Source organism: Carettochelys insculpta, chromosome 8 (genome assembly GCF_033958435.1).
Source record: "Carettochelys insculpta isolate YL-2023 chromosome 8, ASM3395843v1, whole genome shotgun sequence".
Lineage (NCBI taxonomy): Eukaryota > Metazoa > Chordata > Testudines > Carettochelyidae > Carettochelys > Carettochelys insculpta.
This window is the reverse complement of record NC_134144.1, coordinates 74,965,258-74,992,895: the sequence shown is the minus strand read 5'-3', so window position 1 is coordinate 74,992,895 and position 27,638 is coordinate 74,965,258. Positions and strand designations below refer to the sequence as shown.

The 27,638-nt window shown below is 67.4% G+C and overlaps 1 protein-coding gene across 3 annotated transcripts; it reads right to left on the bottom strand.

Annotated features, from left to right (window-relative positions):
• Positions 1 to 5,672: 5,672 nt before the first annotated feature.
• GMPPA (GDP-mannose pyrophosphorylase A) lies at positions 5,673 to 19,284 on the bottom strand. 3 transcript variants are annotated; one of them, XR_012646428.1, is made up of 13 exons: positions 19,231 to 19,284; positions 18,961 to 19,007; positions 17,639 to 17,736; positions 17,354 to 17,457; positions 13,964 to 14,156; positions 13,785 to 13,844; positions 13,352 to 13,482; positions 12,551 to 12,685; positions 7,510 to 7,607; positions 7,196 to 7,242; positions 6,986 to 7,078; positions 6,578 to 6,723; positions 5,673 to 5,942 (listed from the first exon to the last, which is right to left on the bottom strand). XR_012646428.1 is itself a non-coding variant. In XM_075001612.1 (13 exons), the coding sequence occupies exons 2-13, from the start codon at positions 18,998 to 19,000 to the stop codon at positions 5,842 to 5,844; spliced, it is 1,269 nt and encodes a 422-aa protein (XP_074857713.1). In that variant the 5' UTR covers positions 19,001 to 19,007; positions 19,231 to 19,284; the 3' UTR covers positions 5,673 to 5,841. The 3 variants fall into 3 exon arrangements, 2 of the variants coding, with proteins under 2 accessions (XP_074857713.1, XP_074857714.1); XM_075001612.1 differs by having other exon boundaries at positions 6,578 to 6,746; XM_075001613.1 differs by lacking the exon at positions 12,551 to 12,685 and having other exon boundaries at positions 6,578 to 6,746.
• Between the last annotated feature and the right edge of the window lie 8,354 nt (positions 19,285 to 27,638).

Genomic DNA, 27,638 nt, shown 5'->3' with positions numbered 1-27,638 from the left:
CATAGTCCCCAGGCTGCAGCCCCACCAGCTGGCTGAGCACCGCTGCGGCCTTCTGGCCCAGCAAGGGGGTGAGGTGCCGGAGCCACTCATCTGGGGGAACCTCATGCAACTCACAGGCTCGCTCAAAGGCGGTAAGGAACTCGTCTATGTCCCCTGGGTCCTGACACTGGGCCAGCACACGTGTCTCCAAGTGACTGGCCACCCTGATGCGTCTGGCCCTCTCCCCGCTTACCGCAGCTGGGGCCTCTTGGCGTCTCGCCTCTGCCATGGCCCGCTCAAGCTCCCGCTCTCGCTCTCTCTCCTCCCGCTCTCGCTCTCTCTCCTTGTGATGGAGTGGGGGATACCTGTGTGTATGTGAGTGGCTCACAGAGGGTGGGGGGCTCCTGCTGAGGGTAACCCTGATGACCAGGTAACACCTTTGTACTGCAGACAAAGGAGGAGGTGGAGCCTGAGGGGTTTGAATTGGAACTGGGAGTTGGAAGCAGTTAGTCTGGGCTGAGGGAGAGAGAGACAAAGGAGGGGGCCTGGTCCCAGCTCTGGGGGCCCCTCGGGGCCTCCTCTCCCCAACATGGATTGGACTGGCTGTCTCTGCCGGCTGCACTGACTCCTCTGTACGATGCTGTGTCCTGTCGGGTAATAAACCTGCTGTTTTCCTGCTGAGTGAGAGTCTCTCCTGCCTGCGGCCGGGTGCAGAGCTTGGGGGACCCCAGAACCCCATCACACTCCTCCCGCTGTCTCTCTTGTAGCTGGTGCTTGTGTTCACGCTCTGTGTCACGTTCCTGGCGCTCATGTTCCCTCTGCCATTCCTGGTGCAGGGACAGGGGCTGCGTGTGACCTGGAGGGCTGGCTTCCCCCCCCGCCGGGGGAGAGGCGGGACAGGGCTGGGGGTCTTGGACTCAGTCTGAACTCCCACCCCTGGCCTGTAGCTTACCCCTCTTGCCCCCAGGCCCCTCCCTCCATCTCCACCTCCACCTCTCTCTGCGCCCCCGCCCCGCCTGTGGCTAAAGCAGCCCAACGATTAACCATCCCTGTGGGGTGAAGGGCCCTTCGCCTGCGCCAGTGCACGAGGCGTTTCTGCACCCGCTGGACACAAGCAGAGACCCAGCCGCAGACCCCCAGGAGCCGTGGGCATTGCACAGGCCCGGGGCCGAGCCGTTCCGAGCTGCACCCAGCACCCAGGGAAAGTTTATGTGGCAGAGGTGTTGTTTCGGGGCGCACAGGCTGGGCAGCAGCCTCCCCCCGGGCGGCGTGCTTGCTGTAGGGTAGAAAGGGAGGCTGACTCGGGGTGGCTGGGCTCACAGCTGCTGCTGGCCAAGAGAAAACGGCCTCAGAGGTGCACCTGGGGCCACCGTGCCCCTTCCCGGTGCCCCGCCCCCCACGCCCTGCCTGCCCCGGCCTTGCCCATGCTGCCTCCCCAGCCACAGGGTCATCATACCAATCGGGCTTCAGCTGCTTGGCAGCCCGTCGGCCGGCACTACTGTCCCTCTGCTGGGGGCAGAATTCTGCACAGGCGTCACTGCCGCAGGCTGTGCCCACACTTGGCCTGGGCAGGCCCCAGGTCTCATCTAGTCGTCAGGCCCGGTCGCTGGCAGCGCCATTTCCAGCTCTGCAGTGGGCGGCCCCGCAAAGCCCATCACCTCGTATGCTTTAAAGCGCTACAGGACTGGCTTTTGGTTTCCCACCCCCGGATTTCTCAGGGATCTGGCCCATCACCTCGCCTGGCAGCGCAGCTCTGCCGCCTGCGCTGCGATTTCCCGGGGTGGCCTGTGCATAGATGGGCACTAGGTTGGCCCTGTGCCAGTCTTCTGGACTCTCGCCTGAGTCCCAGCACTTCCCAAAGGTGACAGGTAAAGTCTCCTACCTCCGCTATCGGCCCCTGGCGTCTCCCAGCTGTGGCTCGGCAGGCCCTGGTGACGAAGCCATCTAACGCTCAGCAATTTTAACTTGGCCTTCCCTAGCTTGCCCTCCTGGCCTGTCCCCTTTCTGCCGGCGTTCCCTGGGGTCGGCACCCAGCCCCCCGCAACCTGCCTGGCGAAAGCGGAAACAAAGGAATCATTCAGTACCTCTGCCTAGAGGAAAAGGTGGCGGAACTCAAGCCCCACACTGCCCCCGCTTCCCCATGCCAAGGCCCCCCCAACAGTGTAATCCCCCCCCTGCAGGGTCCAAGCTGCACCCTGGCGGTGACTGAGCCAGCTCCAAATGAATGTCCTCCCCCTTCTCCACAGCCAGGTACCCCCACCTGAATGCTCCCCCCACCCCAGGGCCACGCACCCCCAGGCCCTCCCCCTTCTCCACAGCCAGGTACCCCCACCTGAATGCTCCCCCCACCCCAGGGCCACGCACCCCCAGGCCCTCCCCCTTCTCCACAGCCAGGTACCCCCAACTGAATGCTCCCCCCTACCCAGGATCACGCACCCCCAGGCCCTCCCCCTTCTCCACAGCCAGGTACCCCCACCTGAATGCTCCCCCCACCCCAGGGCCACGCACCCCCAGGCCCTCCCCCTTCTCCACAGCCAGGTACCCCCAACTGAATGCTCCCCCCACCCCAGGACCACGCACCCCCAGGCCCTCCCCCTTCTCCACAGCCAGGTACCCCCAACTGAATGCTCCCCCCACCCCAGGGCCACGCACCCCCAGGCCCTCCCCCTTCTCCACAGCCAGGTACCCCCACCTGAATGTTCTCCCCCACCCCAGGGCCACGCACCCCCAGGCCCTCCCCCTTCTCCACAGCCAGGTACCCCCAAATGAATGTTCTCCCCCTACCCAGGGCCACACACCCCAGCCTGTCCCCAAGAGAATGCCGGTGAGTTACCGAGTGGGTGCCAAAGGGGTTGCCACAGCTAGGGGCGCACTGGGCCGCCGCAGCCATGCAAGCACCGTGCTGGGCCCCAGGACCGTGCCGGGTGGCAGGAGCCCCACGGCTCCCAGCATGATGCCACAGAAGCCATGCTGGGACCAGAGACGGCGGCTCCCAGCTGGAGCCCCAAACGTGCGGAGCAGGGGAAGGGCCCTTCCTTCACATGTGGCTTTAAGGAGCCAAATTTCACCCCCCCCGCTCCCCCGTTCTCTGGCACCGGTGGCCAGCAGGGAGTTCAGCCCAGCTGCCTGCCAAACCAGGCCAGGAAAGTAGGGGCCAGAATGCGGCTCCACCGTGTTGGGGCAGAAGGAGCCCTGCCTCTGTCCGTTCCACGTCTCCTGCGCCTCCCTCTGCACCGAGCAGCCAGGCTGCCCTGCCCTCGGGCGTCCTCTTCCCTCTAGTGCACATGACAAGCGTTTCGCGCCTGGCCCTCATGCCCTGCGCTCCCGTGTCACTTCCTTACACGCCCACTGTGCACCATGGCATCCATCCCACTTTTCATACAATGCCCAACCAGGATCTCGTCTTCTCCAGCGTGACCCTGCTGGGGGCTCAGCTCTGCTTGCCTCCAACACTGGACACAGCTACTGTCACCAGCTGGGAACCCCCAGCAGCTCAAGCGTCACACAACACCGAGATCTCCCTCGGGCTCCGGGGGCCTTGTGCCGAAGAAGGTGTCGGCAGAGGGGTTCCCCAACGTCCGGCCCCGTGCAGAGGGAAAGCCTCTCCTGCCAGAGCTACGGACAGGAGCAATGCAACAGATCTCTTCAGTGCAGACGCCGCCTTCCTTTCCGCCTCCAGCCCGCCGTGGGCCCTTCTGGCTGCTGGCCCTGACAGCTGTCGTCAGCTTGAAGCTCGATTCAGTACTGGCACTGCTCCGGGCTTTGGCTCCCTTCGCATGGCTACCACCTGCACATAAGGGCACGGTCAAGCCCCGCTCCCCCCAGTGCTGCTCCGGCTTCCTCCCCGGCTTTGCGACACAACTCCTGGCTCCTAAGCGACAGATCCCTGTAGCGCTCGAGACGCCCGCCTGTGCAGCTGGGTCACCCAGCACGCAGCAGAACGGTTGTGGCGTGATGGGGAGCACCATAAAGTGCTCTTTAACCCAGCCCACTGAGTCCAAGGCCAGAGGGTCACAGCTCGGCACCGCTGAGACCAGGGACATACAAGGGTCAGCCTGAGAGTGCGGCTGAGCAGGTCCTCTCAGACACGCCCTGGCAGGGGGAGCGTGTTCATCTGAGTCTGGGGTGGGCCGAACCAGGCCTGGGGAGGCTAGGCCGGCAGTAGCTTGGGGGTGCTGGCAGGAGGGAGAGGTAGAGCGCCTACGAGCACACCAGGGTAACAAGCAGCAGTGAGAATTAGCACCCGCCCCCGAGGAGTGACCCCAGTGAAGGAACATGCCCCACAGGGACAGGCACAGCCGGTAACAGCTCCCACCACCATCCCTGCCCAGCCGCTCCCCAGCCCGCTGAGTCACCAGTCCGGTCACATGGAGATGCAGCATTACCCAGCTTTTAATGACGGAACGTGCACCACAGCTACTTGAATCACATCCCTGTGTGGGCCCCGGCTCTGGCACAGCCCGCCGCTGCCTCTACCCCGCCGGCCTCCTCGAAACCCACTCGGTGCCGGCGCTGCTGAGCTCCGCCCCCGGCCCAGGGAAAGCGCTCACCCAGCCTCGGCTGCTGGCTGGCACGGGCAGTCTTCGCTGGGGCGCGGGCATGCGCGCAATGGCAACGGAGAGCGACACGAGCCCCGTGGCAGAGGCACGGCGCCGGAGCTGCCGGCAGGCGCCCAGCGGGACAGCTTCCAGCTGCACCTGGTGCTGCAGCGCCTCCTGCAGGCCAGGGCTGACGCTGCCCCCGGGCCGGGCTCAGAGCCGCTCCTCCCGGCCCAGGGACACTACTTACCAGCAGCTGCCTTTCCCCGGGACTCCATGGCCCACGCCCAGGCCGCCAGCGGGAGGTCCTGCACCCCACAGGATGGGCTCAAGCCCAGGTGCCGTGGGTGCTGCGAGGACACAGGCAGGAAGGCCAGGTAAGTGCTCCATTGCTAGCCCCGAATACCACCCACGCTGCTATTCTAGCGCAGGAGGCCCGCCAGACTGGCAGCTTAAGCCCTCGGCTGCCCAGCCTTGCTGCTAGGTGCCCTGGGCTGGCCCTGCCAAGCCAGCACCCCGTGCGAGACAAGCCTGCCTGTGAACTGAGAAGTGCCCAGTTTAACGCTGCAGGGGCAGGTCAGGGAACAGCCCCTGCAGCCACCCCAGCATCTCCCCGCTTCTGTGCAGGGAGATGTCTGTGCTGCCCAGCCGGGAGAGCGCCGGGGTGGGCAAACAGCAGGAGAGCCTCTGACGAGGGGGGGCGTGTAGGGACTGTGCCCCGGGGGTGCCCTGTGGTTCCCCGGCGATTCCCCAAGTTGCACTAGGCAGCGTCAGTGCCCAGTGGTAACGGGGGCTCCCCGGTGACACCTTTGCTCCCTGGGGAACAGCACACAGGCAGGAGGTGGGGTGTGCCCGGGTCCAACGCGAACTGGGAGTTGGAAGGCAGTGAGCCTGGGCCGGGGGAGAGAGACAAGGGGGGACAAGGCTCCGGCTTGGGGCCCCCCTCGGGGCCTCCTCTCCCCGAGATGGACGGGACTGGCTGCTGCACTGACCCCTCTGTAGGAGGCTGTGTCCTGTCGGCTAATAAACCCGCTGCTCTGCTGCTGAGCGAGAGTCACTCCTGCCTGTGGACGGGGACAGCGCCTGGGGGTCCCCGTCTCTGACACACCCTGGGAGCAGGGTTTTAGCCCAGGCTGAGCCACACAGGGGCTGGCAGTGATTCCTTCAACTTTAATGTCCTGGGGCCCTGCAGCGGCTGGAGAGGCCCAGCTTGCCGGCCAGTGGGGCCAAGCGCCTGTGCCGCAGCCAGGGCACCCTGAGAAGCAAGGCCTGGGGTACAGCAGCGGCCCCCTCCTCCCTCAGCCAGGCTCCGGGTGCCAGCCCCTCACAAGATGATCTGGTTCTTGAAGCTGCGGCTCAGCTCTTTGTGCGGCAGGACAATGGAGTTGAGGATCACGACCTCTGCAGGGATGGTCACGTTGCAGCCTGCAGGGGAGAGCCAGAGACAGTCAGCCCTGAGGAGTCGGGGCAGGGGTGGGGGGGCTCCCCACCCCTCCCAGGGCCAGGGCCACGCACCCGGATCCCCCACAGACACAGCCAGGAAGAGCCAGGGGGGCTCCCCACTTCTCCCAGGGCCAGGGCCACGCACCCGCTCCCCCACAGACACAGCCGGTCAGCCCTGAGGAGCCGGCGGGGGGGGGCTCCCCACATCTCCCAGGGCCAGAACCACGCACCCGGCTCCCCCACAGACACAGCCAGGAAGAGCCAGGGGGGCTCCCCACCCCTCCCAGGGCCAGAGCCATGCACCCGGCTCCCCCACAGACACAGCCAGGAAGAGCCAGGGGGGCTCCCCACCCCTCCCAGGGCCAGGGCCACGCACCCGGCTCCCCCACAGACATAGCCAGTCAGCCAGGAAGAGCCAGGGGAGGCTCCCCACCCCTCCCAGGGCCAGGGCCACGCACTCAGGGGGGCCATGGGGGGGGCCACGGCACCCTCCCCCGCCCCCAGACAGAGCCCTGCTCCTCCCCACTGCAGCTCCTGCCCCACAGGACAACCACGGCTGGTGGCCCCAAGACCTCCCGCACTGCCAGCCCTCGCTGCAGCCAGGCCAGCAGACCCACCCAGGATGGTGATGGAGGGCGTGAGCCGGCCGTCCCTGAAGAGGGTCTCGCTGTCCATTTTGGCATAGGGGTCGTTGGGGTTCGGGTCACTGGGCGTCCCCTCGACCCGGGCCCAGCGCCCGATGGTGCTGTCCCAGCCCACGATGCTGTTGAGCACACAGGTGTGATCCTGAGGATAAGGCAGCCTGGGGTGAGCGTCAGGCAGAGCCTCAGCGGGCCCCCAAACCGGGCCCAAGCCGGCCTCCCTGCTCCCACCGCTCTGGCAGGGCCCCCGCACAGCTGGGGTCAGTGTGTGGGGCTGACCGGGGCCGAGCTGGGGAGCAGAGGAGACAGCTCAGGCTCAGTCCACGCTGCCATTTCCAGCAGACGGGCGGAGGGGGCTGAAAGGCTGCCCCGGCCCTGCCCTACCTGGAGTGACGCCCCGTGCAGGATGATGGACTCTCGCACACGCACGCCGGCTCCCACCGTCACCCCCTTGCCAATGGAGACGTTGGGGCCCAGCTGGAGGGAGAGAGCAGGGCAGGCTGTGAGCAGAGCCCGGCCGTGATGCCCAGAGAGTGGCGCCCGGCCCGCTTGGGCTGGAAAACTGCCATCTGGGCGCCCCAGCCTGGCACTCACCACAGCAGTGCGGTCAATGACGGCTGTCGGGTGGATGTACACGTTCCCTGCAACACAAAGAAAGGTGAGGGGATGCTCTGCACCCCAACCCCTCCCAACCCAGGCTGGGCAACAGGCGGGCAGAGGAACTGCCAAGAGAAACCCTGTGCCCACAGGGCTGCCCTGCAGGCACACCTCACACCTCCTGGCAGCCCTCGGGCGAGGGGGGACCGCAGCGTGCAGGCTCAGCTAGCAGCACGCCCAGGCGCTGCGGCCGGCCCCTGCCCCTGCCCCTGCCCCTGCCCCTGGGGAGAGGGGCAGAGCCAGGCGGGTACCTCGGATGGTGGGCCCCTCCGGGCTGTTCTGGGCCAGTCTCTCTGGGTGGCTCTCCCTGTACTGGCTCAGGTAGAGGCGACTGGCGTAGATGGCGGAGCTGGGGGAAGGAGACAATGGGAGTGAGGGGCCCCTGCATCCCAGGACCTGCCTGACTGAGTGTCCACCAAGGGGAAAGTGCCGTGCAGGGCCAGCCCAGCATGGTCAGGTCAGGCATAGGTCGGGGGGTGCTGAAGGACTCGCAGCCACAGCCCCCCAAACTCCAGAAGGGGTCTGAACCCAGCTGCCGCCTGGCCGCATTAGGGACACTGCCCTCAACTGCTCCCCACGAGCCTTCCACAGCCCCCCAGCCACCCCAACCCAGCCGCGTTAGGAACACCACCCTCACCTGCTCCCCACGCCCCCCCCCAGTCCTCCCCAACCCAGCCACACTACGGACACCGCCCTTAACTGCTCCCCACGCCCCCCCCACAGCCCCCCCAACCCAGCCACGCTACGGACACCGCCCTTAACTGCTCCCCACGCCCCCCCCACAGCCCCCCCAACCCAGCCACACTACGGACACCGCCCTTAACTGCTCCCCACGCCCCCCCCACAGCCCCCCCAACCCAGCCACGCTACGGACACCGCCCTTAACTGCTCCCCACGCCCCCCCCCAGTCCTCCCCAACCCAGCCACACTACGGACACCGCCCTTAACTGCTCCCCATGCCCCCCCCACAGCCCCCCCAACCCAGCCACGCTACGGACACCGCCCTTAACTGCTCCCCACGCCCCCCCCACAGCCCCCCCAACCCAGCCACACTACGGACACCGCCCTTAACTGCTCCCCACGCCCCCCCCACAGCCCCCCCAACCCAGCCACGCTACGGACACCGCCCTTAACTGCTCCCCACGTCCCCCCACAGCCCCCCCAACCCAGCCGCGTTAGGGACACCGCCCTCACCTGCTCCCCACGCCCCCCCACAGTCCTCCCCAACCCAGCCACACTACGGACACCGCCCTTAACTGCTCCCCACGTCCCCCCACAGCCCCCCCAACCCAGCCACACTACGGACACCACCCTTAACTGCTCCCCACGTCCCCCCACAGCCCCCCCAACCCAGCCGCGTTAGGGACACCGCCCTCACCTGCTCCCCACGCCCCCCCACAGTCCTCCCCAACCCAGCCACACTACGGACACCGCCCTTAACTGCTCCCCACGTCCCCCCACAGCCCCCCCAACCCAGCCACACTACGGACACCACCCTTAACTGCTCCGCACGCCCCCCCCACAGCCCCCCCAACCCAGCCACGCTACGGACACCACCCTTAACTGCTCCCCACGTCCCCCCACAGCCCCCCCAACCCAGCCACACTACGGACACCGCCCTTAACTGCTCCCCATGACCCCCCCCACAGCCCCCCCAACCCAGCCATGCTACGGACACCGCCCTTAACTGCTCCCCACGCCCCCCCACAGTCCCCCCCAACCCAGCCACACTACGGACACCGCCCTTAACTGCTCCCCATGCCCCCCCACAGCCCCCCCAACCCAGCCACACTACGGACACCGCCCTTAACTGCTCCCCATGCCCCCCCCACAGCCCCCCCAACCCAGCCACACTACGGACACCGCCCTTAACTGCTCCCCACGCCCCCCCACAGTCCCCCCCAACCCAGCCACACTACGGACACCGCCCTTAACTGTTCCCCACGCCCCCCCCACAGCCCCCCCAACCCAGCCACGCTACGGACACCGCCCTTAACTGCTCCCCACGTCCCCCCACAGCCCCCCCAACCCAGCCGCGTTAGGGACACCGCCCTCACCTGCTACCCACGAGCCTTTCACAGCCCCCCAGCCACCCCAACCCAGCCACACTACGGACACCACGCTCAACTGCTCCCCACACCCCCCACAGCCCCACAGCCCCCCCAACCCAGGCACGCTACGGACACCGCCCTCACCTGCTCCCCACACCCCCCCACAGTCCCCCCCAACCCAGCCACACTATGGACACCGCCCTCACCTGCTCCCCACGCCCCCCCACAGTCTCCCCCAACCCAGCCACGCTACGGACACCGCCCTCACCTGCTCCCCACGCCCCCCCAACCCAGCCACGCTACGAATATCGCCCTCACCTGCTCCCCACGCCCCCCCAACCCAGCCACGCTACGGATATCGCCCTCACCTGCTCCCCACGCCCCCCCAACCCAGCCACACTACGGATATCGCCCTCACCTGCTCCCCACAGCCCCCCCCAACCCAGCCACGATACGGACACCGCCCTTAACTGCTCCCCACGCCCCCCCACAGCCCCCCAACCCAGCCACGCTATGGACACCGCCCTCACCTGCTCCACACGCCCCCCCACACTCCCCCCCAACCCAGCCACGCTACGGACACCGCCCTCAACTGCTCCCCACGCCCCCCCACAGCCCCCCCAACCCAGCCACGCTATGGACACCGCCCTCAACTGCTCCCCACGCCCCCCCACAGCCCCCCCAACCCAGCTACGCTACGGACAGCACCCTTAACTGCTCCACACACCCCCCCACAGTCCCCCCCGCAACCCAGCCGCGTTAGGAACACCACCCTCACCTGCTACCCACGCTCCCCCACAGTCCCCCCAACCCAGCCACACTACGGACACCACCCTTAACTGCTCCCCACGCCCCCCCACAGCCCCCCCAACCCAGCCACGCTACGGACACCACCCTTAACTGCTCCCCACGTCCCCCCACAGCCCCCCCAACCCAGCCACACTACGGACACCGCCCTTAACTGCTCCCCATGACCCCCCCACAGCCCCCCCAACCCAGCCACGCTACGGACACCGCCCTTAACTGCTCCCCATGCTCCCCCCACAGCCCCCCCAACCCAGCTACGCTACGGACAGCACCCTTAACTGCTCCCCACACCCCCCCACAGTCCCCCGCCAACCCAGCCGCGTTAGGAACACCACCCTCACCTGCTACCCACGCTCCCCCCCAGTCCCCCCCAACCCAGCCACACTACGGACACCGCCCTCACCTGCTACCCACTAGCCTTTCACAGCCCCCCAGCCACCCTAACCCAGCCGCGTTAGGAACACCGCCCTCACCTGCTCCCCACGCCCCCCCACAGTCCCCCCCAACCCAGCCACGCTACGGACACCGCCCTCAACTGCTCCCCATGCCCCCCCAACCCAGCCACGCTACGGACACCGCCCTCACCTGCTCCCCACGCCCCCCCACAGTCCCCCCCAACCCAGCCGTGTTAGGGACACCGCCCTCAACTGCTCCCCACGCCCCCCCACAGTCCCCCCCAACCCAGCCACGCTACGGACACCGCCCTCACTTGCTCCCCACGCCCCCCCACAGTCCCCCCCAACCCAGCCACGCTACAGACACCGCCCTCAACTGCTCCCCACGTCCCCCCACAGTCCCCCCCAACCCAGCTGTGTTAGGGACACCGCCCTCAACTGCTCCCCACGCCCCCCCACAGTCCCCCCCAACCCAGCCACGCTACGGACACCGCCCTCACCTGCTCCCCACGCCCCCCCACAGTCCCCCCCAACCCAGCCGTGTTAGGGACACCGCCCTCAACTGCTCCCCACGCCCCCCCACAGTCCCCCCCAACCCAGCCACGCTACGGACACCGCCCTCACCTGCTCCCCACGCCCCCCCACAGTCCCCCCCAACCCAGCCACGCTACGGACACCGCCCTCAACTGCTCCCCACGCCCCCCCACAGCCCCCCCAACCCAGCCACGCTACGGACACCGCCCTCACCTGCTCCCCACGCCCCCCCACAGTCCCCCCCAACCCAGCCGTGTTAGGGACACCGCCCTCAACTGCTCCCCACGCCCCCCCACAGTCCCCCCCCAACCCAGCCGCGTTAGGAACACCACCCTCACCTGCTACCCACGCTCCCCCACAGTCCCCCCCAATCCAGCCACACTACGGACACCGCCCTTAACTGCTCCCCACGCGCCCCCACGGCCCCCCCAACCCAGCTGCGTTAGGAACACCGCCCTCACCTGCTCCCCACGCCCCGCCACAGTCCCCCCCAACCCAGCCACGCTACGGACACCGCCCTCAACTGCTCCCCACGCCCCCCCACAGCCCCCCCAATCCAGCCACACTACGGACACCACCCTCACCTGCTCCCCACGCCCCCCCACAGTCCCCCCCAACCCAGCCGCGTTAGGGACACCGCCCTCACCTTCTCCCCACGCCCCCCCACAGTCCCCCCCAACCCAGCCGCGTTAGGGACACCGCCCTTAACTGCTCCCCACGCCCCCCCACAGCCCCCCCAACCCAGCCACGCTACGGACACCACCCTCACCTGCTCCCCACGCCCCCCAAACCCAGCCACGCTACGGACACCACCCTCACCTGCTCCCCACGCCCCCCCACAGTCCCCCCAACCCAGCCACACTACGGACACCGCCCTCACCTGCTCCCCACGCCCCCCCACAGTCCCCCCAACCCAGCCACACTACGGACACCGCCCTTAACTGCTCCCCACACACCCCCACAGCCCCCCCAACCCAGCCACGCTACGGACACCGCCCTCACCTGCTCCCCACACCCCCCCAACCCAGCCACGCTACGGACACCGCCCTCACCTGCTCCCCACAGCCCCCCAGCCACCCCAACCCAGCCGCGTTAGGGACACCGCCCTCACCTGCTCCCCACACCCCCACAACCCAGCCACACTATGGACACCGCCCTCACCTGCTCCCCACAGCCCCCCAGCCACCCCAACCCAGCCGCGTTAGGGACACCGCCCTCACCTGCTCCCCACACCCCCCCACAGCCCCCCCAACCCAGCCACGCTACGGACACCACCCTTAACTGCTCCCCATGCCCCCCCAAAACTACCCAGCCACCCCAACCCAGCCGTGTTACGGACACCGCCCTCACCTGCTCCCCATACCCCCCCACAGCCCCCCAGCGACCCCAACCCAGCCGCATTAGGGACACCGCCCTCACCGGCTCCCCATGCCCCCCGACCCCACATATATAGCCCTCTGGGTAACCCAGCCCCACCTCGCAGCGCACACCCACTCCCCACCCACCCAGCAGATTTGATCTGGCTCCAGAAGCCGTCGGTTTTGTAGACGCGGAGTTGGCCACGTCCCGCCAGCGCCGTGAAGACGTCCTGTTCCAGTCGGATGACCTCCGCACGCTGCCAGCCGTTGGCACTCTCCTCCCTGCCAGGCCAGATGCACAGGGCGAGGGCTCCCACCAGCCCCACTGCCTCCAGCGCCCTAATCCAGGATCACTGTCTGCCCTCTGGCAGGATGCCTGGCCCAGCCACCACCTCTGCCAGCTGCCAGAAGCGGGGATGGGCAGCAATGCCACAGCAACCAATCAGCACAGGGCTTGGGTTGCGGGAATCCTGCCCCCCTTCACTTGCACCGGGGCCTCCCCACGGCAGCTACCAGGAAGGGCGCTGAAGGGCTGCTTCTCCCACCAACCCCCCCCGTGCTCCCCAGTGCCCCCGCACAACTGGCTCTGCACTGGGGAACCCATGGGGCAGGGCCATGCCGTATCAGTCCTTGCTGCCAGGTGAGCTCTGCCCATGCCGTGGACTGAGAGAGGCAGATGTGCAGGGAGTTGGAGGGCCCGGAGCCATGGGCACCCTGAACAGGAGCCCCAGCAGCACAGCGGGGGAAGTGGAGAACGTGCCCTGGCAGCTAACCAGGGCTCCCCGGGAGGGAGCTGGTGCTGAGTGCCACCCCATGGTGCCACACTGGGCGGGCACGCACACCCAGGCACGGCTGCAGGCTGGGCGAGGGGCAGCAGAGACTTCCGGGGGCAAGGTCAGGCAATGCAGGAGGGGGCAGAGGGCGGTGGCTGGAGCCCTGGGCACTCACAGGAGCCGCTCCTGCTGGCTGCGCTGGAAGACCTGGCCGATGTGCTGGAAGATGACTGGCGTGAAGAGGTAGATGCCGCAGTTGATGATCTCACTGACGAAGGTGCTGGGCTTCTCCACGTAGTGCAGGACCTGAGGGGGAGGGGCCGCGAGCTGACTGCCAGTGCTGCCTGTGAGCCAAGTGCATGGGCGGCTGCCCAGGCGAGAGGCAGGCGCCCCCCACCGGCAGCGTGTCTATGGTGGTGCACAGAACAGAGCGTGTCCTGCCCAGGTAGGGGAACAATGAGATGGTGCCTGCTCACCAGTGCCGCCCCGCCGGGCGCCAGCTAGGGCAGACGTGCCAGCTGGGGCCGTGCTGGGAGCATGGCCAGAGTGCCCCCAGCCCACCCACCGCCCTACCCGGACAGCATTTCCCACGTGGCCCCAGCCCCTACCTCACTCGTGTCCGTGTTGGCCACAATGCAGCCATAATTCAGGGACTGCTTCCGGTTGGCCTGTGGAGTGGGGACAGGTCAGTGGACTCCGTGCAGAGGGGTCCAAGGCTCCCAGCCGGCTGCCTGCCGCAGGAACCCCCAGCAGCCTTGGGCTGGGCTGGGCTGGCCCCCCTGCTCACCGTTGTGCCCAGAATGACAAAGCTGTGTGGGTCGCTGTGCTGCTGCTGGAAGGCCAACATCTCCGGCAGGGGGAACTCCGAGCACACGTCCGCATTGAGGACGAAGAAGGCCTCGGGGCCGCCCGACAGGATTTGGTCCCGGAAGTGATAGATACCACCACCTGTGCCCAGGGCCGCGTACTCCTGCAGATACCTGGGAAACAAAGCGGGAACAGCTGAACAGGTCATCCCAAGAACATGCATGCCAGAACCCAGGTGGGGCAAGCCAGGTGTGTGGCCCTAGCACTGACCCCTAGGGCAGGTGTGGGTGTGACTCACTGCCTGGCACAAAGTGTGGTTGACACACTGTGTCCTGGCAGCTGAGGACCAGAGTCCAATGCCAGCAAGGCGCCAGCTGGGAGTCTTGATGAAGACCGGGTGGCTTGTTTGCCTGAGAAAGTGCAGTAGGGGCAGGTGAAGATGCCTGCTGGAACCTGCTCAGTCTCCTTGCCTGGGGGAAGGGGATCCACCAGATGGAGTCTGTTTAAGGTCCCTGATTTCCACACTCGCAAGCTCTCTGCTACACTGGGTCATCAGTTGTCAGGAACCCGTCTGTGGCACACACTGCCTAGAAGGCATTTGGCTGCAGGTGGGGCAGGGCCCTTTGGGATGTGAGGCTTCCCCAGATCTCACCCAGGGGGACCTCAGGGAGCGAGCAGGAGGCTGAATGCTCCTAGGTCAGAGCCAGGAGGTGCTAATGTTGAGCAGGCTCCTTGCCCCAGTGCCAGGTGCCAAGGGGAGACGCTGCCCAGAGCCCGGCCTGGCTGCTCTCAGAGCAGTGCCAGAGGCCCTGGCCTGAGGCGCTGTGAAAATTTACAAGCAAGTCAGGTCATGGTGCCCCAGGGTCCCTCTAAGCTTCTCCTTCCGTGTGCAGAATAATATTATGTGCACCACGGCATGTTTCCATTGGCAGTGCCAGCTGGGTGGCATCAGGCTATCTTTTGAGAAGCTGCACAAGCACCTGGCTTACGAGGAACACTGATGAGACCCACCTGTGAGCCAGAGGCTTCCCTGCCACGGCAACACCAGTGCAGCCTTGGGCCCAGGGAGAGGACATAGGACAGCGGCCCCATGCCCCGCTCCTGGGAGCAGGGCCTCTATGGCAAGACAACCCCGTCTGCCTGCTCAGGCGGGCTCAGCAAGTGGAGAGAGACCCGGGGAATGGCAGCAGCCAGCTAAGACCTTGGTGTCCTGGGCCTGCAGGGATCCCACTCAGGCAACAGAGAACTGAGACAGGTCATAAGAACGGCCATACTAGGTCAGACCAAAGGTCCATCCAGCCCAGTATCCTGTCTGCCGACAGTGGCCAATGCCAGGTGCCCCAGAGGAGGTGAACCCAAGACAATGATCAAGTGATTTGTCTTGTGCCATCCATCTCCTGCCTTTGACAAAAGGCTAGTCACCAGGTCAGGAGACATGACAGCAGGAAGTCCAGCCAGAGGCCTTCCAGCAATTATAGGCTGCAAGCCCTGATTTCAGCCCCAGGCCACTGGTGAACACACCAAAAAGAGCGGTCAGACACAGCGAGAGGGAGAACGGGGGGCAGGCAGAGGGAAAGCAGGCCTCCCCACGCTGTACAATCGCTGAGGGGATGACAATGGGGATCCAGGGGCTAGAGGGCAGTTAGACTTCCAGAAAGCCTTGGACAACGGCCTTCGCCAAAGGCTTCCAAGCAACGTGAGCTGTCCGGGGGCCAGAGGGCAGGTGCTCTCATGGATGGGTAAATGGCTGAAGACAGGAACAAACGTGGTCTGTTTTCAGAACACAGGATAACTGGTAGGTCCCCTGGGGCTGTACTGGGACCAGTCTGTTCAACAGAATCATAAATGATCTGGAAAAAGGGTAAACAGGGAGGTGCCAAAATGGGCAGATGATACAAAACTGCTCAAGATAGCGAAGTCCAAAGCAGACGGTGAGGAATCATCAAGGGATTTCACTAAGCTGGGCGTCTGGGCAACAAAACAGCAGATGAAATTCAGCGTTGATAATTGCAAAGTACTGCACGTTGGAAAACATAATCCCCAACTATACATCTCAAATAATGTCTAAATTAGCTGTTACCACTCCAGAAAGAGCTCTTGAGTTATCATGGATAGTCCTCTGAAAACATCTGCTCCATATGCAGCAGCCATCCAAAAAGCCAACAGCATGTTAGGAACCATGAGGAAATGGGGAGAGAGTAAGACAGAAAACATCATATTGCCACTATGTAAATCCACAGTACGCCCACAGCTTGATTACTGCATGCACTTCTGGTTGCCCATCACAAAACTGTACCAGAATTGGAATCGGTTCAGAGAAGTGCAATAAAAGTGATCAGGGTGATGGAACAGCTTCCGTGTGAGGAGAGATGAAACAGACTGGGACCTCAGCGTGAAAAACAGGGAGCTGAGGGGGGCAGGGTAGAGGTCTTTAAATTAATCATGCCTGATGTGAAGAAAACTAAAGTCAATTTCTCTTCCCATGACGTGAGCTTGGGGGTCACAAAGGGAATTAACAGACAGCAGGTTTCAGACACACAAGAGGACACATTGCTCCCACAGGGCATAGTTAGGGGGAAACTTGTTGCCGGGCAGGTGTGAAGGCTGCCAATAGCACGGTTCAAGACAGAACTAGAGAAGGTGGCTAGGGCTAGGACCAGGGCTGTGGCTGGCTGCATGGGCAGGGAGGCAGCCTCCTGCTCTGGGTCCCTGGCCCCTCTTTGCCACAAGCTGTGACTAGAAGACCCGACGGCTCACTCAACAGTCGCCCTGTTCTGTTCATTCCTTCGGAAGCAGCTGGGACTATCCAAGGCACTTGGCTAGAAGGACCTTTGGTTTGATCCCGCGTGGTCTTTCTTATGCCCCCCTGTAATGGGGTTCAGGGGTCCCCAAGCTCTGCACCCCACCCACAGCCAGAAGAGACTCACACACAGCAAGTGGAAGAAAAGGTTTATTAGGCATCAGAGATGCACAGAGGTACAGACTTGTCAGCACACCAACAAGGAGATTCACACGCGCCCCCAGCCAAGAGAACCCCAACCTGGAGCCCCTGGCTCAACCCGGCCTGGCCTGACTTTGCTCCTCTCCAGCCTCCCTCCCTTCCTCTAACTGCTCTATCTCTTTGCATATTCAAAACCCAGCCAGGCTCTCGTCTGGCTCAGAGTGGCAGCTCGGAGTGGCGTCACCTGGTTGCCCAGGCTACAAATGATCCTGCCTGGTTGCCAAGGCTCCCCCAGCAGGGACCCTGGTCGCCTAAGTTACAAATCACACACCCTGCACCTCCCACCCCGACTCAGAGTGGGAAGTTGCCAGCCCTGGCTTTGCCCACAGCCTGGCCATGGGCCCGGAGCCAGGGCTCCTATCCACACACCTGATTGGGATTTTAAACTCCTGCTGCGCAGACGCCAGGAAGCGGCTCAGGGCTTCTGTGGGCTGGTAGAAGCCCACAAGCAGAATCTCCTTCATGCATGGAACCTGGGAGCAGGACACATGGTGGTTAGGTGCAAAGAGAGCCCAGTGCCAGGCCTTGCCCTCTCCCCCAGCCCCCCATGGGCTCAGCTAAAATCCACCCCTGCTCTCTAGCTCTGAGCCCTAGAGCTGAACAACCCTCACCCCTGCACAGGTGTGTCCAGCCCTCGCCCCGCCCGGCTCATACCTTGGTGCAGGCCTCGATGTGGTGCTGGATCATGGGCACCCCCGCCACGGGGAACAGCGGCTTGGGGACTTCGAAGGACAAGGGCCGGAAGCGAGTCCCTGGGCGAAGCAATGACGGGCTGAGCAGGGGTTTCCAAACCAGCCTGGCTCACAGGGGTGCACAGCCCTCTCCTCCCCAGCACCAGCAGATGGGCAGGCGGGAGCCTTTGGGTGGCCAGCTGCAGCTCCCCCTCCTGGCACCAAGTGCCGTGCCCAGAGCCAAGGAAACAAGACAGCCCCAACCCAGCTGGCCAAGGGCTCGCAGGGCACTACGTGAGTGCTGGGGGTGGTGGCGGAGAGACCAGGCCAGGCCCGTCCACCAAGGCCCCGCCAGCCCAGCGGGACGTGCTACTGGACGGGATCGGGTTGAACTCTGGGGACAGATTAGAAAGACCTGGGGGGGGTGGAGGGGTCACGGGTGCGACATGTGGGAACAGGGTGGGGACACCGAGCAGAGACCCCCGCACGGCGCCCACGGCCCCCAGGCTGGCGAAGGAGCCCACGGGGGCCGCCCGGGCGTTCAACCCTCTGCCGGACTGCGACAAGGGGGCAGGGGACGGGCCCAGCCGCAGAGCGCCCAGAGCCCATCGCCTGCCGCCCAGAGCCCCGCACCCCTCGCCCGGCGCCCCTCGCCCCGCACCCCTCGCCCCACACCCCTCGCCTGCTGCCGCTCACCCCACACCCCTCGCCCTGCGCCCCTCGCCCCACACCCCTCGCCTGCTGCCGCTCACCCCACACCCCTCGCCCGGCGCCCCTCACCCCACACCCCTCGCCCGGCGCCCCTCGCCCCACACCCCTCGCCTGCTGCCGCTCACCCCACACCCCTCGCCCGGCGCCCCTCGCCCAGAGCCCCTCGCCTGCTGCCGCTCACCCCACACCCCTCACCCGGCGCCCCTCACCCCACACCCCTCGCCCCACACCCCACACCCCTCGCCCGCTGCCGCTCACCCCACACCCCTCACCCGGCGCCCCTCACCCCACACCCCTCGCCCCGCGCCCCTCGCCCGGCGCCCCTCGCCCGGCGCCCCTCACCCCACACCCCTCGCCTGGCGCCCCTCGCCTGCTGCCGCTCACCCCACACCCCTCACCCCTCGCCCCGCACCCCTCGCCCGACGCCCCTCACCCCGCGCCCCTCGCCCGGCTGACGGGGGCGGCCGTGGCCAAGGCCAGCAGGAGGGGGCCGGGGGGGGCTGGCGGCTTTGTGGGGCCACGGTGGGGGGGGCAGCTCAGCCAGAACCCGACGGGCCAGCAGCGGGGCGGGGCGGGGGCGGGGGCGAGTCCCACCTTTCTGCGGCCCCCCGATGAGGATCACGGCCTTCAGCATCTCCGACCTGCCGGGGAGAGACGCGCGGGGGCAGCGCCGGGATCAGCGCGGCCCAACCGGCCCCCCCCAACCGGCCCCCCCAGCGCAGCGCGGCCCCAACCGGCCCCCCCGCCCCCCCCAGCGCGGCGCAGCCCCAACCGGCCCCCCCCAGCCCAGCGCAGCGCAGCGCAGCGCAGCGCAGCCCCCCCGCCCAGACCGGCCCCCGCGCTCGATGGGCCCAGGCCCGTCACCTGGCGACGGCGGTTCCGAGCTCCGCACCTCACTTCCGGCCACGTCTGCGCCCCCGCGCGGGGCCTGCTGGGAGCTGTAGTTCCGGGGCGGGGTGCGCCCGGGGGAGCCCAGCGCACGGGGGGGTCGGGGGGGAGAGCTCGGCCCCGCCCCTTCCCTACAACAGGGACCTGGCCCGGCTCCCTCGCCCCCCGGTACCCCGCGGTAGCCGCGCCCCATAGAGCCGGGGGGGGCGGGACGGGCTGAGCCCCGCGGTAGCCGCGCCCCATAGAGCCGGGGGGGGGGCGGGACGGGCTGAGCCCCGCGGTAGCCGCTCCCCATAGAGCTGGGGGGGGGGCGGGACGGGCTGAGCCCCGCGGTAGCCGCGCCCCATAGAGCCGGGGGGGGGGCGGGACGGGCTGAGCCCCGCGGTAGCCGCGCCCCATAGAGCCGGGGGGGGGCGGGGGGGCTGAGCCCCGCGGTAGCCGCGCCCCATAGAGCCAGGGGGCGGGACGGGCTGAGCCCCGCGGTAGCCGCGCCCCATAGAGCCGGGGGGGGGCGGGACGGGCTGAGCCCCGCGGTAGCCGCGCCCCATAGAGCCGCGGGGGGCGGGACGGGCTGAGCCCCGCGGTAGCCGCGCCCCATAGAGCTGGGGGGGCGGGACGGGCTGAGCCCCGCGGTAGCCGCGCCCCATAGAGCCGCGGGGGGCGGGACGGACTGAGCCCCGCGGTAGCCGCGGCCCATAGAGCCGCGGGGGGCGGGACGGGCTGAGCCCCGCGGTAGCCGCGGCCCATAGAGCCGGGGGGGGGGCGGGACGGGCTGAGCCCCGCGGTAGCCGCGCCCCATAGAGCCGGGGGGGCGGGACGGGCTGAGCCCCGCGGTGGCCGCGGCCCATAGAGCCGGGGGGGCGGGACGGGCTGAGCCCCGCGGTGGCCGCGGCCCATAGAGCCGGGGGGCGGGACGGGCTGAGCCCCGCGGTGGCCGCGCCCCATAGAGCCGGGGGGGGGGCGGGACGGGCTGAGCCCCGCGGTGGCCGCGCCCCATAGAGTCGGGGGGGCGGGACGGGCTGAGCCCCGCGGTGGCCGCGGCCCATAGAGCCGGGGGGGGGCGGGACGGGCTGAGCCCCGCGGTGGCCGCGGCCCATAGAGCCGGGGGGGGGCGGGACGGGCTGAGCCCCGCGGTAGCCGCGGCCCATAGAGCCGGGGGGGGCGGGACGGGCTGAGCCCCGCGGTAGCCGCGGCCCATAGAGCCGCGGGGGGCGGGACGGGCTGAGCCCCGCGGTAGCCGCGGCCCATAGAGCCGGGGGCTGAGCCCCGCGGTAGCCGCGCCCCATAGAGCCGGGGGGGCGGGACGGGCTGAGCCCCGCGGTGGCAGCGCCCCATAGAGCCGGGGGGCGGGACGGGCTGAGCCCCGCGGTAGCCGCGCCCCATAGAGCCGGGGGGCGGGACGGGCTGAGCCCCGCGGTAGCCGCGCCCCATAGAGCCGGGGGCGGGGGGGGCGGGCTGAGCCCCGCGGTGGCCGCGGCCCATAGAGCCGGGGGGGCGGGACGGGCTGAGCCCCGCGGTGGCCGCGGCCCATAGAGCCGGGGGGGGCGGGGGGGGGCTGAGCCCCGCGGTAGCCGCGCCCCATAGAGCCGGGGGGCGGGACGGGCTGAGCCCCGCGGTAGCCGCGCCCCATAGAGCCGGGGGCGGGGGGGGCGGGCTGAGCCCCGCGGTAGCCGCGCCCCATAGAGCCGGGGGGGGCGGGACGGGCTGAGCCCCGCGGTAGCCGCGCCCCATAGAGCCGGGGGGCGGGACGGGCTGAGCCCCGCGGTAGCCGCGGCCCATAGAGCCGCGGGGGGCGGGACGGGCTGAGCCCCGCGGTATCCGCGCCCCATAGAGCCGGGGGGCGGGACGGGCTGAGCCCCGCGGTAGCCGCGGCCGCAGGGGGCTCAGGCTGAGCCAGGGCAGGCGCCCGCTGCGCTGTGCGGTTGGACGCAGCCCGGGCCCCGCCCCGCCCAGTGCCGCTGTGGGGCCCCAGGTGCCCTGGCAGGGCCAGACAGGGCATCGCACTGGGGCGGCAGCGGCTGCGGGCAGCGCCGCGGGGGGCAGGGGGGTCCCAGCCTCGGCTCGGGGGACGTCTCGCCGCGGAGGGGCTGGATCGCTCGTGCGTCCCCCTTGACGCCCCGGGGCGAGTCCCCTTCGGGCCGCCCCTCCAGTCTGGGGACAGCGGGACCCGCCCCACGTGGGGCGGCGCTGCCGAGGGGCGGCCGGGGGTGGGCAGATCCCCAGCCTGGCTTGTGGTGGGGACGCGTCTCTTCCCTGGCGTCCGTGGGGCTGAACCCGCCCTGGTACAACAGCCCCCCCGAACCGAACCGAACATCATCCTGCACCCGGCCTGCCCCCCAGCCCAAAGTACCGCCCCATCCATCGGTACCGCCCCCCACCCTGGCACCCTGCCCCAATGTACCCCCCATCCATCGGTACCGCCCCCCACCCCGGCACCCTGCCCCAATGTACCCCCCATCCATCGGTACCGCCCCCCCACCCCGGCACCCTGCCCCAATGTACCCCCCATCCATCCGTACCGCCCCCCCCACCCCAGCACCCTGCCCCAATGTACCCCCCATCCATCGGTACCACCCCCCTACCCCGGCACCCTGCCCCAATGTACCCCCCATCCATCGGTACCCGCTCCCCCACCCCGGCACCCTGCCCCAATGTACCCCCCATCCATCGGTACCGCCCCCCACCCCGGCACCCTGCCCCAATGTACCCCCCATCCATCGGTACCGCCCCCCACCATGGCACCCTGCCCCAATGTACCCCCCATCCATCGGTACCGCCCCCCACCCTGGCACCCTGCCCCAATGTACCCCCCATCCATCGGTACCGCCCCCCACCCCGGCACCCTGCCCCAATGTACCCCCCATCCATCGGTACCGCCCCCCCACCCCGGCACCCTGCCCCAATGTACCCCCCATCCATCCGTACCGCCCCCCCCACCCCAGCACCCTGCCCCAATGTACCCCCCATCCATCGGTACCACCCCCCTACCCCGGCACCCTGCCCCAATGTACCCCCCATCCATCGGTACCGCTCCCCCACCCCGGCACCCTGCCCCAATGTACCCCCCATCCATCGGTACCGCCCCCCACCCCGGCACCCTGCCCCAATGTACCCCCCATCCATCGGTACCGCCCCCCACCATGGCACCCTGCCCCAATGTACCCCCCATCCATCGGTACCGCCCCCCCACCCCGGCACCCTGCCCCAATGTACCCACCATCCATCCGTACCGCCCCCCCCACCCCAGCACCCTGCCCCAATGTACCCCCCCATCCATCGGTACCACCCCCCCACCCCGGCACCCTGCCCCAATGTACCCCCCATCCATCGATACCGCCCCCCACCCTGGCACCCTGCCCCAATGTACCCCCCCATCCATCGGTACCGCCCCCCCACCCCGGCACCCTGCCCCAATGTACCCCCCCATCCATCCGTACCGCCCCCCACCACGGCACCCTGCCCCAATGTACCCCCCCATCCATCGGTACCACCCCCCCACCCCGGCACCCTGCCCCAATGTACCCCCCATCCATCGATACCGTCCCCCACCCCGGCACCCTGCCCCAATGTACCCCCCATCCATCGGTACCGCCCCCCACCACGGCACCCTGCCCCAATGTACCCCCCATCCATCCGTACCGCCCCCCCCACCCCAGCACCCTGCCCCAATGTACCCCCCATCCATCGGTACCGCCCCCCACCCCGGCACCCTGCCCCAATGTACCCCCCATCCATCGGTACTGCCCCCCACCCCTGCACCCTGCCCCAATGTACCCCCCATCCATCGGTACCGCCCCCCACCACGGCACCCTGCCCCAATGTACCCCCCATCCATCGGTACCGCCCCCCCACCCCGGCACTCTGCCCCAATGTACCCCCCATCCATCCGTACCGCGCCCCCCACCCCGGCACCCTGCCCCAATGTACCCCCCATCCATCCGTACCGCCCCCCACCACGGCACCCTGCCCCAATGTACCCCCCATCCATCCGTACCGCCCCCCACCACGGCACCCTGCCCCAAAGTACCCCCCATCCATCGGTACCGCCCCCCACCCCTGCACCCTGCCCCAAAGTACCCCCCATCCATCGGTACCACCCCCCACCACGGCACCCTGCCCCAATGTACCCACCATCCATCGGTACCGCCCCCCACCCCGGCACCCTGCCCCAATGTACCCCCCATCCATCCGTACTGCCCCCCCACCCCTGCACCCTGACCCAATGTACCCCCCATCCATCAGTTCCACTCCCCTGCCAGAACAGCCCCTCTGCCCCCAAACCGAGCAAATACCCTGTCGCTGGCCTGCCCACTGCACACCAACCCCCCCCCGCCCCCGGCTCCATGGACTGGTGACCTGCTCCCATAACAAGCTGCATTTTGCACAGGCACCCGCCCAGGGAGAACAATGGGATTCCTTCCACCCGGGAGGGGGGCAGAGGGGCCCCGAGGCTCCTCCAGCTTTGTCCTCAGTCTTCCCCCTTCAGTCTGCAGTCTTCATCTTCAATCCAGACGTGTCTGCGAGGAGCTGAGCCCGGAGGGGCGATGTTGCACCCTAACTGAGGACGTGCTCCAGGGACCTGTAAGATCACAGCCTTTTCCACCTGCTGCAGCCGGCACCAAGAGCCCTGTGATTGGTGGGTGCAATCTGATCACTTTGACCATTGTTCTCTCAGCCCGGTCTTTCGGGGGCTGCTCCTGTCCTTTGGGGCCGGCCGGCCCTGTGTGGATTCAGTGAGGCTGGTTTCATAGCGTCTCACCCGTGTGCGGAGGGGACGGGCTGTGGCCCAAGAGAAACCGGAGTGTCTGTGGGAACTGCAGGTGTGCGGTCTGGCTGGACAGCGTGGTGCACAGAAGTGCTCGGGGTGACGGGTTTGGTGCCTTGTGGGGATGATCCTCACTCTGGGGCTGTCAGTAGCCCTCTTGTAAGTAACTTGCCCAGGTCTGGCCCTCTCAGCTATGGCCAGAGAAGCCCCCATCTGACAGCAGCCCATGGCTGGGGAGTGGCCCTTGGCTGCAGGGCTGGGGAGGGGGATGCAGCAGTTTCAAGCAGCAAAGGACTCAAATTGCAGCGGGGATGTAGGTGGGATGGGAGGAAGAGCTCCCTGGCTGCCAGGGTGGGGCCGCACTGGACTAAAGTGCCCGGGGAGGCTGCAGCCTCTCCGTTGCTGGAGATTTGTACGCGCGGGGAGACGCCTGGCGGGGAGGCTGGCCGGTGCTTGGCGACAGCCTGGACCTGTGGCTCTCTGAACATCCCTTCCGGCCCTGGGCTTCTCGAATTCTCGGCTTGCTGGAGTTGGACCGTGGCCAGACTCCCTGGTTTAGTGCGGGCTGCTCCACCCCAGGCCGGGGCTGTGTGGTGGCTGCTCTAGCCAGAGGCAGACAGAGCAACCGGTGGGAACGCTGCACTCACGGCCTGCCCTCTAACGCCCCGAATGGTCCCGTCTGCACCCCCTGCTTCCTGACCCTGCCGCGTGTGTGCACTGCCCTCTGGGACAGGGGGGTGCCCCGGGCAATCAATGCCAGCTGATGGGAGCCTGTTTCGCAGGCGTTCGGAGCGTGCCTCAGTTTCTCTGGGTGTTGCTCCAATCTCGGGTGGGGGGTAAGGGCGTGTTTTCAGGGGCTGTGCCAGCTGCCTGCAGCTGTGGTAGGGAAGGCCCTTTGGGGGAGAGGGGCGTGCCAGCAGGAGGGGTGCAGTGCAGGGGGACCCCTGAACCCCATCACAGAGGGGCGTGCCAGCAGGAGGGGGATGCGACCAGCTGAGCAAGGCGGGAAAAGGAGCAGTAGGCATGTGCAGACCAGGCAGCTAGAAGTGGGGCTGGCTGGGGGGTGCTGGAGGCAGAGCCCTGGTGCTGGGCTCCCTGCCCCCCAAGTGGACTTTCCTGATGGCTCCTGTTCCCCGTGCTTACAGGCTGTGCTCCACGTGAGTCCCATGCTGCGGAGGTGGGGTGCAGGCTGGAGCCCGCCGAGTGGGCCCGCTGTGGGCGGTGGAGGGGAGCTGCATGCTCCCAGGTCAGACCTCACGCGGGGGGCTCTGGGAGAGCTCCTGGCCCTGTCCCAGCACAGCTCTAGCCTTCTGCCTGGCCTCTTGGGCTGCCCCAGAGCATTGCCCACATGGCACCCACTGTGTGCATACCCCGCACCTGCCCCAGCCCAGGACACCCCAATAGGAAATTCAGGGGTTCAAACTCCGAGGGGGGCAATGTAAATAGACCCCCCCACCCTGCCCTAACAAAATCCCAGGGCTGGGAGGGACCTCAGGAGGTCATCTAGTCCAGCCCCCTGCCCAAAGCAGGATCAACCCCCACTAAGTCATCCCAGCCAGGACCTTGTCCAGCCGGGACTTAAAAATCTCAAGGGATGGAGAATCCACCACCTCTCCAGGCAACGCATTCCAGTGCTTCACCACCCGCCTGGGGAAAGAGTTTTTCCTAATATCCAACCTCCACCTCTCCCTCTTCAACTTCAGCCCATTACTCCTTGTACTGCCATCTGATACCACTGAGAACAATTTCTCACCCTCCTCTTTAGAGCTCCCCTTCAGGAAGTTGAAGGCTGCTATTAAATCACCCCTCAGTCTTCTCTGCTGTGAACTAAACCAGCCCAAATCCCTCAGCCTCTCCTCATAGGTCTTGTGCTCCAGCCCCTTAATCATTTTTGTTGCCCTTCGCTGAACCTGCTCCAGCAAATCCACATCCTTTTTACACTGGGGGGCCCAAAACTGGACACAATATTCCAGATGTGGCCTCACCAGTGCCAAATAAAGAGGAATAACCACTTCTCTAGATCTGCTCGAAATGCTCCTCCTAATGCACCCCAGTTATGCCGTTAGCCTTCCTGGCGACAAGGGCACACTGTTTACTCATATCCAGCCTTTCATCCACCATAGCCCCCAGGTCCCTTTCCGCCGTACTGCTGCTGAGCCAGTCGGTCCCCAGCCTGTAACAATGCTTGAGATTCTTCCGCCCCAGGTGCAGGACTCTGCACTTCTCCTCATTGAACCGCATCAGATTTCTTTTGGCCCAGTCCTCCAATTTATCCAGGTCCCTCTGGATTCTCTCTCTACCCTCCAACAAATCTACCTCTCCCCCTAGTTTTGTGTCATCCGCAAACTTGCTGAGGGTGCAACCCAGTCCCTCATCCGTGTCGTTAATAAAGATGTTGAACAACACCAGCCCCAGAACCGAGGCTTGGGGCACTAGGCTTGAAACCGACCAACATCCAGATAGTGAGCCATTGACCACTACCCATCGGCCTGGCCCGGCCCTGCCCTGCCCCGTGCGGAAGGTGGCTGCACTTCAGCCCCAGAGGAAGAAGCATGTCTCAGTGCTGGTGGAGGGGCCTTGCCCAGACGGGGCTGTGTCCAGGCACAGCAGGGAGCTGGGTGCTGCGCAGGGGCTGCGGCCCAGAGCAGGCAGTAGTGCAGCTGTGGGGCTGGCGTGGGTCACTGACATGAGTGAGGTGGAACAACACAAAAGGGCCTCAGCTGGGTGGTGAGTGTAGGGGGCAGGTGTGCCAAGGGGCCCCAGGGTGGGGCAGGGCAGGGCAGGGCAGGGCATTCCAGGGGACTGTGGGGTGGGGGATGGACAGAGTGTGTGGAGGGATTGGGGGGCGGGGGGTGGGCAGGGTGTCCCAGGCGGACCATGGGGCAGGGAATGGGCAGGATGTTCTGGGCCACTGTGGGGCGGGGGATTGGCACTGCTGGGAGTGGGAAGGGCAGGGTGTGCCGGGGCCTCATGGGGCAGGAGGTTGGGCAGGGTGTGCCAGGGCCCTGTGGAGCCGGGGGTTGGGCAGGGTGTGCCGGGGCCATTGTGGGGTGGGGGATGGGCAGGGTGTGCCAGGGGGGACCATGGGACAGGGAATGGGCAGGGTGTGCCGAGGCACCGTGGGGCAGGGGATGGGCAGGGTGTGCCGGGGCCCCATGGGGCGGGGGATGGGCAGGGTGTGCCAGGGCCCTGTGGAGCCGGGGGATGGGCAGGGTGTGCCGGGGCCATTGTGGGGTGGGGGATGGGCAGGGTGTGCCGAGGCACCGTGGGGCGGGGGATGGGCAGGGTGTGCCAGGGCCCTGTGGAGCCGGGGGATGGGCAGGGTGTGCCGGGGCCATTGTGGGGTGGGGGATGGGCAGGGTGTGCCGGGGGGGACCATGGGACAGGGAATGGGCAGGGTGTGCCGGGGCCCCGTGGGGCGGGGGTTGGGCAGGGTGTGCCGGGGCCCCGTGGGGCGGGGGATGGGCAGGGTGTGCCGAGGCACCGTGGGACGGGGAATGGGCAGGGTGTGCCGAGGCACCGTGGGGCGGGGGATGGGCAGGGTGTGCCGGGGCCCCGTGGGGCGGGGAATGGGCAGGGTGTGCCGAGGCACCGTGGGACGGGGAATGGGCAGGGTGTG